The sequence below is a fragment of the Vanacampus margaritifer genome, chromosome 8 (genome assembly GCF_051991255.1).
Source record: "Vanacampus margaritifer isolate UIUO_Vmar chromosome 8, RoL_Vmar_1.0, whole genome shotgun sequence".
In the NCBI taxonomy this organism is placed as follows: Eukaryota; Metazoa; Chordata; class Actinopteri; order Syngnathiformes; family Syngnathidae; genus Vanacampus; species Vanacampus margaritifer.
The window spans coordinates 6,316,961-6,329,159 of NC_135439.1; the positions used below are offsets into that span (position 1 = coordinate 6,316,961).

A 12,199-nucleotide genomic window follows, 5' to 3' on the forward strand; every position below is an offset into this window, starting at 1 on the left:
TTTCAGTGTAAAACAATGTCATTTTGTATAAAACCCAGAAAGTTGGGTCAACTTGACCCATAAAGTCATTCAGTCTATTTTTGAGCCATAATTGGGTTACTTTTGACAAAATAGTTTTTAGAATGAACGATAAATCCATTAAAAACGAATTTCACTGTTAAATTCCTTCTCATTTACTTTCTTGTCGCATTCTCATTCTCATCCACATCTAATCGCTAGCAGGCATGTTTTCGTCATACCGGAACGAGAACTACTTCCTGCTTCCGTGTCTAAGAATCATGGGAAATGTAGTCCTATTATCCGCCAAGCTGCCAGCTGTTGAACTGACACCCAAGCTAGCATTTAGCATTAGCGATTGTCTCATTTCCTTCTAGGATATATCTCGCCTATAAAAGATGATTCGATACATATCTCGATAGATTTCAAAGTGGAATAATTCGTTGCGCTTGTATCTTTTGAATCCAAAAAATGAATTGCCGGATCAAACCGGTTTTTGATGCACCCATAATAGGATAGTTGTGACTTTACCAAGAACAATAATAGACAAGACAAGAGACCTATCATGTCATCTACCCAAGCTACAGTTTTATAAAAACACCACTGGATGGACAGGACTCTGAACACTGCTTTGTCCATCAAACCCCTCCGCCCCCTCGCCCATCTCATCCTACTGTCATCACTCGCTCTGATGAGGCCACGAAACAGGTGGCGAGAGAATTCAAAGCGACATAGGAGCGATGGAGACCAAAGTGTTTGCGCGCACGTGTGAATGTGTTTGTGCAGAAAATCGAGCAAGAGCAGTCCAATTAAATGACTAACACAACGCACGGGGAATCTAAAACATGTTTTATTTTTGGTAACAGTTTCTCTGGCTGATCAATTCTGCAACACATGTCCACATTTCTCTTTGAATTATGTCGCCCAGTTATTTTGCGCAATTACTGCTCCCTGCCCAGACTCCTAATCAGCTGCCAGCCGCGCACATAAATCACATTCAAACTAATCAACTCCATCTTGAGACGAACCGGCTGGCGTGCAGCGCACATGAAGAGGCGAGAGCGTCCAGAGATGCTTGGTGCCGGCGCGAACGGGACTCTTCAAAGTACTGTCAAAGCAGCTGTAGCCACGAGGACGGGGTTATTCCACAATTTGAGGACATTTTCTCTTCCCGCTACCATGAATAAAAAATTAAAAAACACAATAGAAAAACATGCACTTGTCGGTTTCCTAAATAGTATTAAACTGACGAAATAGCTTTGGAATACCCTCTGAAAATATCACTTGAACATCTTTAGCCTTTTAGAGAAGGAAAAAAAAAAAGCAAGAAACATCATCAACCAACTTATTTGCTCTTTCAAAAATGTTGGTGCCTAAATTGCCCTCCAATTCTGATATGACCCAACAGCATAAAGAATGTGTTTGAACACATCCAAACAATTGCTCACCATCGTGGCTGTGCCGAAAGAGAGCAAATCTGCTCGGACATCTGTTCCCAGAATCCCCAGCAGACCGTCTGGAGACCGTGTGACGCATCGAACCCGTCGCTTAAACAACTTCTCTCCCTGTGGCTTAGCTGTCAATTGAATTAGCTTGGTTGAAGCGCCTTTCGAAAAGGGCGTCACAACTGTCCCCTGTCAAGTCCTTCAGTCTTTGCGCCTTCTGTTTTCTAATCATGAAAATTACATTCAGCAAATATTTACTTTACTTGAGTTTTTACTAGGGGTGTGCCCAAAAAAAAAAATCGATTCTCATCTGAATCGCGATTCTCATTTAGTACCATTCAGACCTGATTTTAAATGTCCCAAAATTGTGTTTAATCTATTTTATACTGTCTTGCCATTGTTTGTGTGTGCCTTTATTGGGAGCGCTGTTCATGTTGTACACAATTTGACCACTTAGGGGCAGTATGGTTCCGCATGTTCTGATACATTGTTAAGTTGTAGCCACATTAGAGAGTAACTAGAAGGAAAACGTCACGATCAAGTTATGCCAATAAAAGTTTTTTTTTTTTTGCAGCGTAGAACGAGCAAATGATGTTAAGATAGTTCTCTGTATATTCCTGAAGCGTTTTGTATGAATAGCCATTCTCTAAATAAAAGCGCCGCGAGTAGCATGCTAATTAGCGTTATAGAGTCAGACTGGAGTAGATCATGACCATTCTTTGCACATGTATAAATTGAAGCAGAAATCATTGTGAATCAAATCATTTTGAATCGAAAATGGTTTTGAGTCCATCGCAAATGTGGTATTTGTAGATTGCATAACATCGCATGTTTAAAAATAAAAAAATATGTATTAATCGAAGTATTCAAATAAGGTGCTGAGCTGTGCCAACGGCAAAGAAGTTTAGCTCACTTGTAGTGTTCTGCGCACCCAAACCGATGGGTGTGGGTTCGATCCCCAAGCAGGCGGCAACCCCCGCCCCCATTCCATATCAATGGCTTTAATACAGTATAAGAGTCGAGCATTTAAAAAAATCTTCCACCTATTTTGTATTGCAATCCTCGGCAAATTTGATATTTTTTATTAGTCAGTTCAAATTGTTAGCAAAGCTAACACATTGGAACACCTTTTTTTTGATAGCATGTCCAGTGATTGTTTTGTTATTTCAGTACGTGCAGTGTGCAAGTTAATAAAAGTGGAAGGGGTATTTTTGTCACCTTTGTTGTTTTGAATATAACTGTGAGTTCAGCTAAAAGTCACTTTATTAAGATGGCAAGGTAAAAAATAAAAATAAAATAAAAAGTTCTAGGTATCACATTACAAACATGGCTACACCACATGTTGACAAGTTTATGGCCGGCCACTGGGGACTGTTAACCTTGCAAGGCTCAATAGAGAATGAGGTATGTAATGTCGCAAATACATCACGTGTCCCGTTTAAAAACGCCAAGACCGATCTGCATGCTTAGTGGAGACGGATGAGTGTGAAAGTCAAGCTGTTGACTTTTTGAAGTTTGGCAAGTCATCAAACTTAGCTGCCACCCTCTGCCCACACACAATGATGAAGACTAAAGTTCTTGGAAATAGAGTGGCGCATATCTGTTGAGCATAAGTGGTAGCAAAATAACAACATCGCTTGGCCAAGTTCATTTTTGAAGGACCACTGGAAATGAGCAAAAAAAAAAAAAAAAGCTGCTAAAATGGTCAACTTGCTGTTTGTCTGTTTGCATGGCTCCCCGTGACTTTTTTTGTGGGCCTACTCGTGATGCACACGCCATCCAAAATGTTATGGAGGAAGCTGCCAAAATTCAAAATAAATAAATTACTAAATAAATTACTAAATAAATAAATTACTAAATAAATAAATAAATATATATATATATATATATATATAAATTAATTAATTAATTAATTAATTAATTAATTTCGAAATATATATTTTTATATCTGTTTTTATTTTCACTTTTAGTCATTTATTTATTTATTTATTTGTTTTGGTCCTCCATAAACTGTACGTTTTGGTAGCAATCCGACAAAAATCTTTCTGTCAAGTTGGTCATTGAATGACTTTTGGAAATGGGCCAAAATGACTCCAAAATGTCCGCTTTAAACCAAAATGATTGACTCCCTGTTTCTTTTCCATATTGGATCTTAAACTTGTCCAAATGTAAACCAGTTGTAATAAAAGGAGTACAAGTCTGCTATACTACCTTGAAATGTCCGTCATTGAATGGGAAAAAAAAAGAGGAGCGCCTTAGCATAATCGCTAACTCGATTGTATAGCAGTGAAGGAACCAGAAACCCCCAAATCCGTTTGATTGTTTTTAAAACAGTCTCTTTTGTTTGGAGTACTTCTAAAAGATGCGTGACAGAGGTTGCGCAAGCTCCAAGCTCGATGTGTTTCTGATGCAAACCATCCGGCGGCGACGGCGGGGCCAAGGCTTGGATGCTCTGGCGCTTTTCTCCAGGACGTGTGATGGATATTGGCCCACGCACATACACATTCCACATCAGAACTCGCACCCCAAAGCGGGCTTGACAGATTGAGCAGTTAACTCGATATACGCTCGGCCACCGCAAACGTGGGCTAAGTTTTCCTCGCTGTTGCGCAATGGCAATGATCAGCACGTTTGCTTTGTTTGTGCTACCTGTCAGCGCTTACTAACAGTACGTGCAGCTGCTTTTTTCACGGGGACTAGAATAGCACTCGCCTCCGGCAAAGTTGAACCGTTAATGAAAGATAAATGGAATATTAACGTCGGCGACTCACGCAACTACCAGCATTCAGTGTCGTTGACCACACACAAAGATTTGCCATTGCGAATATTAAACCGGTTCAACATTTAGAAAAGCCGGCCTGAGTGTTTTCTAGGCAAGATGGGAAGGAAAAACTCATTCACTCCCAGCCATATTCACTGAAGCAACCTCCTTCGCTCCCGGCTGTTTTCATGGATTTTGACAGATTTTTGCAAGGCCCACAGAATATTGTTGCTATAAAAACATGGAACCTACCAAAAGAAAGATTAGAGTCTCTTCTTTCATCAGGAAAAAAGTATATTTGTATTTGTTTCCGTTTTGCAGCAATTAGCATTAGAATATAGCTAAGTTTCATCATTATTCACATTACTGTTAAAAACACTGGCAAAAAGAGCTTGTTGCAAAAAGATATCAGCCTTAAACTCTGCTTCCACCTGCTGGCCGTTTTTTGCAATAACTACCATTGCCTTAAGCCACCTCTTCGTGTGAGAAGCTGCATCAAAGCTTTCTGTATGCTTTAGCATACAAAAAAAAAAATTCAATTTTTTTTTATAAATACGTTTCTGGGAGTGAGGGACAAAGTATTAAAAAAACGTATTTACACGTTTTTGGGTTTGAATGAGTTAGGGGAAGTCAAACCATTTTGACACTTGCTTTTGACTGAAGATGACATCCCAGTTGCTCAGGGCTCAGGCAACGGCCAATCACAGCTCACCTGTTTTCTGAAGCTGAGCTGTGATTGGTTGTTACCAGAGCCCTGAGCAACATTGATGTCATCTTCAGTCGACAGCAAGTGTCAAAAGCGCCGCCCCCGGCGATAGAAACGGCTGTTTTTTTTCTTCATAACTTATATTCCAAAAATGTAATATTAATCACAATGTCATCTTTAACATTTTTGTCAAGAAATGTTTAAGGTTGACTTCCACTTTTTAGAAGGCATCCAATGGCCTCAGTTCAAGTTGATTGCATGAAAAGGAAAATGCTGAAACTCACATACATACATCGTAAATATTGAACAAGTAACATTTATGATTTTTGACCAAGGTAGTTTTTTTTTAATGCTCAGATGGGGACCAAAAATCACTCTCACCAAACTTCCCACCCCAGAGGATAATCATTTAGGATAATCTTTTAGAGATATCTGAGTATCAACCCGTTGTTGATTTCGCATAGAATAAATAGTGAATCAACTCCTATAGGTAAAATTGAAAGAGTACAGAAATGCTACTAATGTACAGTTGCAAAATATTTGTACTTCATGGCTTCCCAGCACTGCCTGTTAGCTCACCAATATCTCCAGCGACATTCTTGCTGTGCTAGCGAGCTAAAGTCACGATCTAAAGCAGCAACACATGTAGGCAGCAACCTGACTGGCGCGTTGGACAGACAGCCCAGGGAGAGGTGGCGCCTGTCCTGTGGAATGGATCTCATTAAAAGCACGCCCCGGGTCACACTTTGATGGACAGCCAGACGTCAGTCATCTGCCAACCTGATTAGGTGGACCGACGCGCTGCCCCCCCCTCGAGAGTCCGCGGCCGTACCGGGGGGCGGACTAGGCGCCCTCCAGCCTTGGTTCAACCTCTCACCTCGACGGAACAAACGCGTGCAAGCCCAAATGGAAAGGAAATAGCTCCTCAGCTCGGGTTTCTATGAAGGTTCGATTCAGAGCCCCCTTGATTTTTTTTTTTTTTGCTTTGCAACTACTACTACTACAACTTGTTCTTGTCATGTTGGACGTGAGTGGGAATACAGGGAAGTAAGGCAGTGAAACAGTAATCGAGTGCAATATGTGGAACTTGAATGAAGGACAGAAAAAAAAGGTGAGCAGACAACCAGGACTTGATGGGAATGGCCTGACATAGCGCAACTACAGTATGTGCAGGACATGACCGGACTGGTCGCCGTGACTAGATAGGACGTGTCTGGACTGTTCGTAACTAGACTGGTCGCCGAGATTGGACAGGACGTGACTAGACTGGTCGCTTGACTGGACAGAAATGTGACTAGACCTGTCGCCGTGACTGGACAGGACGTGACTAGACCTGTCGCCATGACTGGACAGGACGTGACTAGACTGGAACAAGCGTGAAGTGACCTGACTTGCCTTGACGTGCTGTGGCGGTGACAAAGGTTTGGCTGTGGCTGTGACGAAGGCTTGACTGTGGCTGTGACGAAGGCTTGGCTGTATCTCTGACAAAGGTTTTGCTGTGGCGGTGACGAAGGCTTGGCTGGGATGAAGGTTTGGCTGTGGTTGTGACGAAGCCTTGGCTGTGGCTGTGGCTGTGGCGGTGACGAAGGCTTGGCTGTGGCTGTGACGAAGGCTTGACTGTGGCTGTGACGAAGGCTTGGCTGTGGCTATGACATAGGCTTGGCTGTGGCGGTGACGAAGGCTTGGCTGTGGCTGTGACGAAGGCTTAGCTGTGGCGGTGACGAAGGCTTTGCTGTGGCTGTGACGAAGGCTTGACTGTGGCTGTGACGAAGGCTTGACTGTGGCTATGACATAGGCTTGACTGTGGCTGTGACGAAGGCTTGGCTGTGGCTGTGGCGGTGACGAAGGCTTGGCTATGGCTGTGGCTGTGACGAAGGCTTGACTGTGGCTGTGACGAAGGCTTGACTGTGGCTATGACATAGGCTTGGCTGTGGCTATGACATAGGCTTGGCTGTGGCTGTGACGAAGGCTTGGCTGTGGCTGTGGCTGTGGCGGTGACGAAGGCTTGGCTGTGGCTGTGACGAAGGCTTGACTGTGGCTGTGACGAAGGCTTGACTGTAGCTATGATATAGGCTTGGCTGTGGCTATGACATAGGCTTGGCTGTGGCTGTGACGAAGGCTTGACTGTGGCTGTGGCTGTGGCTGTGGCGGTGACAAAGGCTTGGCTGTGGCTGTGACGAAGGCTTGACTGTGGCTGTGACGAAGGCTTAACTGTGGCTATGACATAGGCTTGGCTGTGGCTGTGACGAAGGCTTGGCTGTGGCTGTGGCGGTGACGAAGGCGTGGCTGTGGCGAAGGCTTGGCTGTGGCGGAGGCTTGGCTGTGGCTGTGGCGGTGACGAAGGCTTGGCTGTGGCTGTGACGGTGACGAAGGCTTGGCTGTGACGAAGGCCTGACTGTGGCTGTGACAAAGGCTTGACTGTGGCTATAACGAAGGTTTGGCTGTGGCGGTGCTGAAGGCTTGGCCGTGGCTGTGACGAAGGCTTAGCTGTGGCGGTGACGAAGGCTTTGCTGTGGCTGTGGCTGTGACGAAGGATTGGCTGTGGCTGTGACGAAGGCTTAGCTGTGGCGGTGACGAAGGCTTGGCTGTATCTGTGACGAAGGCTTAGCTGTGACAAAGACGCACAAACATCCACACATAACGTAGACAAGGAACACAAAAACAAAGCACTGAACACACAGACAAAAAAGAACATGAACACCCAAAACCAAACAAAAACCCAGCCCCACAGAACCGAGACGTGACAGTTCTCAAGCAGTCCGGATTCTTGAAGATAAAAGCAAACCCCAATGAAAACGACGTCAGAGCATCATTTGTATTTTCACTTGAGATGGCAGCACTTCCTTCTCTAAACTGTCGAATGTTTGTCAATTAGTATGGCGGGTTTGCGCATGTGGTGCATTTGCCTTCTTTGTAGTCCGGGTTTTGCCCTGCAGGCTCGCTGCCAATCTATGGGCGGAGAAGCCCTTTGTGTGGCTGGTTATTATGTAAATTGGTCCTTCTGTTAAAAGGTGGAAAAATTCAGAAAGAAAAGAAAGAGGCAGAAAACAAAGGATTTATTTGGTTGTTTAATTTCACACTTGATGGGCGTGCTGGCCCAACTGTTTGTATACAAGCCATTTAAAAGTCCATTTTCTTTCAAATGTCCTTGTTAAAGCTCATGTGCAAATTTTACAACCTTTTTGTTCCTGTTATCCTCCCAGGTCTGTCTTGTAGTTTGACCCAGCGTTTACATCCCGACATTCCCAAGAATTCACATCTCCAGCAATAGACCCGTGGCTCGATGCCCAGGACAACATCCATTGAGGTGGGGGGGCTCACTGGGACAAACGTGCGAGAATAGGATTCCAAGCAGGCTCTGACGTGCGCTGAAGTACTACAAAGCTTTTATTTTTTTTTCTCACTGAATGAATGAAGACTAAATGTGGAGCTGGTCAAAGTCATTTGGGTCATTTACTCGCTCGCGGAAGCTTGTGAGGAAATGTGTTTAATAACTCTCACTGGCAAGTGTGACAAGCGGGGGGGAAGTTTCCCGCATTGTGACCGTGCTGGAGTGTGACTAGAACGCCGCATGTCATCGCGCATGCATCGAGTAGATGTTTGCTATTCTGCTATATCAAGACGCATGCCAGGCTACATAATATGACCCCTTTAACGGCAGAATCTATTTAATTGGAGCTCATCATGATGCCTTTATGTGTAAAACTTCCAATAAGAATAAATGATAATTTGTGCGTGGTTTTTTTTCTGGTATCTGCACTCTACAAAAAGGATTCTGACTTTTGTCATCTCTGCAACATAAGCAACCCCACGGTGCCTCCCCTCTGCACAGCGCCCAGAGACCTGGGTCATAATTGGGTTCTGACACAACCCCCGCACCTCTGCTCCTCTTTAGATGCCATAGCAGTGTTGGGTAAAGCGATACGTATGGGAAATGTCAAGTGGTGCCGGCGCTCGCTTTTCTCCTCTTTTCTGAAACTCGAGGTTTGATCGTTTGCGTACGAGACGGTTAGCCAAACCAAAATATTAAATTTAATAAACTCATAATTAATTAAACCTAATATATTCACTTTGGATTAACTTAATTCAATTGTGTGTTTCCAATTGAAGTGATTTTTTTTTCAATTTTACAATTCACTTTGTAATCTTAAATTGATTCAACAATTCTCTTTTAGTGGACTTGGCCAGCCAATCGAAATAAAGAAATATGTTATGCTTTCTTATCACAATTTAAAACATTTCTCAAGTGTTTTAATAACACAGAGCCAGAGTGTGGAAAGTGCTCATAAAAACATTTAAAAAATGATCAGACGTTAACACTGTCATTTTTTGCTTATTTGTGTATCTGACAAAATTTAACGCAGCTCTGCTTACCTTTGGCTTTGACGTGGGGCATCATGTTGTGGGGTTGGGGGAATTTCTGTATGATAGTGGTTTGGCAGTCACTTGAAAGTGGCGCTGAATCTTCACCGTGCCTATCATTGCGCAATGGGCGGGGAAACTCAGTATGAGGGCGGGATTATGTAAATTAGCGGCGCTATTGTGTCACAATCCAGCAAAGATCCAAATGGCTTGTTTACAGAAACATTATCAGTTAAAGACAGATAACAAAAGTTACTATTAAGTCAACTTTATAGATTATAATAAGGGATGTTGAGTATGAGCATGTTCCATTTTTCAAAGATTTCAATGTTCTTAAATCAAAGGTAAGTGCAAATCTCAGCAGGGCTTCAATGCATTGACTCACCAATTGTTTACTGATAGTAATAACACATGCATTACAAACCCACATTGTAGTTTACAGAGAATTGAGCAGGATTTTGTACAAAAAGTAAATTGACATTTTAGAGAATCATTGCAGCAACAAAAAAAGTGTTTTTCTCAGCACGTTCGCCACGTTGTGAAAATGTCGCGGGTTGGTTATGCATAAAAAGCACGCAGCTGCGGTCACACTCATGTTACATTGATTTATGTTAGAGTAGATATAGTCGACGGCAGTGTGTGTATTGTTATGAACAGTGCAGGTTCTTAAATGTCAGACACAAATAAATATCTTCTATGTGTATGAGAAATAGCCAGTCCTTTCATTTCATTTGTTGTGTTTCCGGACCACGAGATCCCAGCGTGTGTTACAGAATCCAATAGCATGATAATTGCTTCAGCGTGTATTGTAGACTGGCAACATGTGCATATCTTTTTGCTCATTAGAAATAGCAAGGGAGACAGCAGGCGTCCGCCGTCGGGTAATTAAGCTCCCGTCTCTCGCTCACGTTGTTGCCTTAATTGCGTTTGACTGTCACTCAGTGAAACGGCACGGTTCGCTTTGGCTCTTTAATCACCCGTCGGCCGGGCTGATATGACGATGCTGATATTGCAGGTTAAAAGAAAGCCATGTCTTCAGGATCTTGAGATTTAAAAAATAAATAAAATAAAATTATTGAGTCAATTATCAGTCAGGAACAGGGTAATTATAGTTTTGGAAATTTCTTTATAGTTAGTTTTTATTTCATTTAGATTTTTTTTTTTTATGTAATTAGTTTTTATTAGTTTTAGTTAGTTCAAAAAAAGCTTAGTTTTAGTTTTAGTTTAACAAAAAAATTGTTTTACTTGTGTGCAAGATTTAATAAATATCATGGTAAATGAAAAAAAGTAGCACACTCGGCTGAATTAAATTAAATTAATTAATTAAATTAAAGAAAAAAGGTGAGCCATTGGAGTCAAACGCGCAAAATTGTCACCTTGAAGCAACGTCATTTGAAGGCTCTTTTCTATTGGCTGCTGCTACGTCACTTCTGTGTGACACATTTTCAAACGTCCTTATTCCGGTTAATGTCGAAATAAATATACTTACATCACATTTAAAATCAACCCCAAAGGCTCATGTAGTACATCAATTACCAAAGACTAAAACTAAGGACATTTTCACTTAATTCTAGTTTTAGTTAATTTTGTAAAGGTAAAATGTTTCAATTAGTTTTAGTTTTTTAAAAAGTATTTCGTTTTTATTTTATTTCATTAACGATTTTTTTTTTAGTCATTTCATTAGTTTTAGTTAACTAAAATAACCTTGGTCAAGAGGTAGGCGAGACTTGGGAATCCCAACCACAGGTTTGTTGTGTTTGTACATAATTAGGGTTCTGTTTTCGTGCCCAGTGTAAATCTGGCGTGAGGCGATGCGTAATTCTGCACAGGGGTGAGCTAGACCAAGTTTTGGTATTCCCGCACTGCAGTGAAAAATATTTGTCTTGCGCCGTTGTGGGTGTGATCACAGGCCAGCTTTTTGTGCCACCAATAGAAGCAGCTCCTCTTATTCCCTTCCAAATCAGAGCACGAGAGGCACACAGTCCTTGCCGGGAGACGAAGCCCAAACTTTCGAACTGTGAGGCAGACTTGCTAACCACTCAACCACTGTACTGCCCTGGATTTCTTCCTATTCCCATTCAAATCCGGAGGTCGTCCTGCGCAATATGCCGCTAAAAGTTTTGCCCCTGGCTTTTGTGCAATTGGCTCATTTCCAGGCTGTTGCAGCACTCGCAGACTTAGCTTAGCTTAGCTGCTCCTGTTCTTCTCGCAAAAGCTTTATAGGAGCTCACCTAGAACCACAAGCATCACCTCAACTCTCAGGCACAGCTCACAACCTGCTGCTATGGCCTAATTTAAAAAAAAAAATTATATTAATATTAATGAAGCTATAGCATGCTCCAGCCTTTCAACCCAGCACGGAGGTGTAAGCGCACTGACGCGCCTCGTCAAGCGTGCACGCTGTACTGTATGTGTGTCAGCAGCAGGCGTGCATGTCACGGCCCCGGAACCCCTGTGGGCTGATGTGTGCTAACACGTAGGGTTAATCTACTGCACCCTAATGTGACTCGATCACTCTTATTTGACTTGTGTTGCCATGGCGACGGAAACTGTAGAATATACTCTTTTGCAACCACAGCATAAGGTGGTGAATTTGGATGGAGGACCAAAACTGCCAAAATTAAAAATAAATAAATGACAAAGTGAAAATAAAAACAGATACAAAAATATGATTCAAAAGTCAAATATGAAAAATAAATATAAATGGAAATAAAAACAAAAAAATATAATAAAAAAAATAAAAACTATATAACTAAAAAATTAAAAATAAATGTCGAAATAAATACAAAAATAAATATATAAATATAATTAAATATCAATCAATAAATAAAAACGCTCTGCTCTCACATTTATTTATTTCATGGTGCAGCCGCGCTTTTAGTCATTTATTTAGTCATTTACTTATTTTAAATTTTAGCCCTCCATAAG

General features: G+C 42.0%; 1 protein-coding gene across 1 annotated transcript; it reads right to left on the reverse strand.

Annotated features, from left to right (window-relative positions):
- Positions 1-12,025, reverse strand: LOC144056827 (uncharacterized). Its single transcript, XM_077573915.1, has 2 exons — positions 9,284-12,025; positions 1-8,229 (listed from the first exon to the last, which is right to left on the reverse strand). Exon 2 carries the CDS (start codon positions 7,602-7,604, stop codon positions 6,615-6,617), a length of 990 nt encoding a protein of 329 aa, XP_077430041.1. The 5' UTR covers positions 7,605-8,229; positions 9,284-12,025; the 3' UTR covers positions 1-6,614.
- Between the last annotated feature and the right edge of the window lie 174 nt (positions 12,026-12,199).

Bases quoted from the DNA above. Each gene is read 5' to 3' on its own strand.
- LOC144056827 (XM_077573915.1), bottom strand. From the start codon at position 7,604: ATGTTCTTTTTTGTCTGTGTGTTCAGTGCTTTGTTTTTGTGTTCCTTG.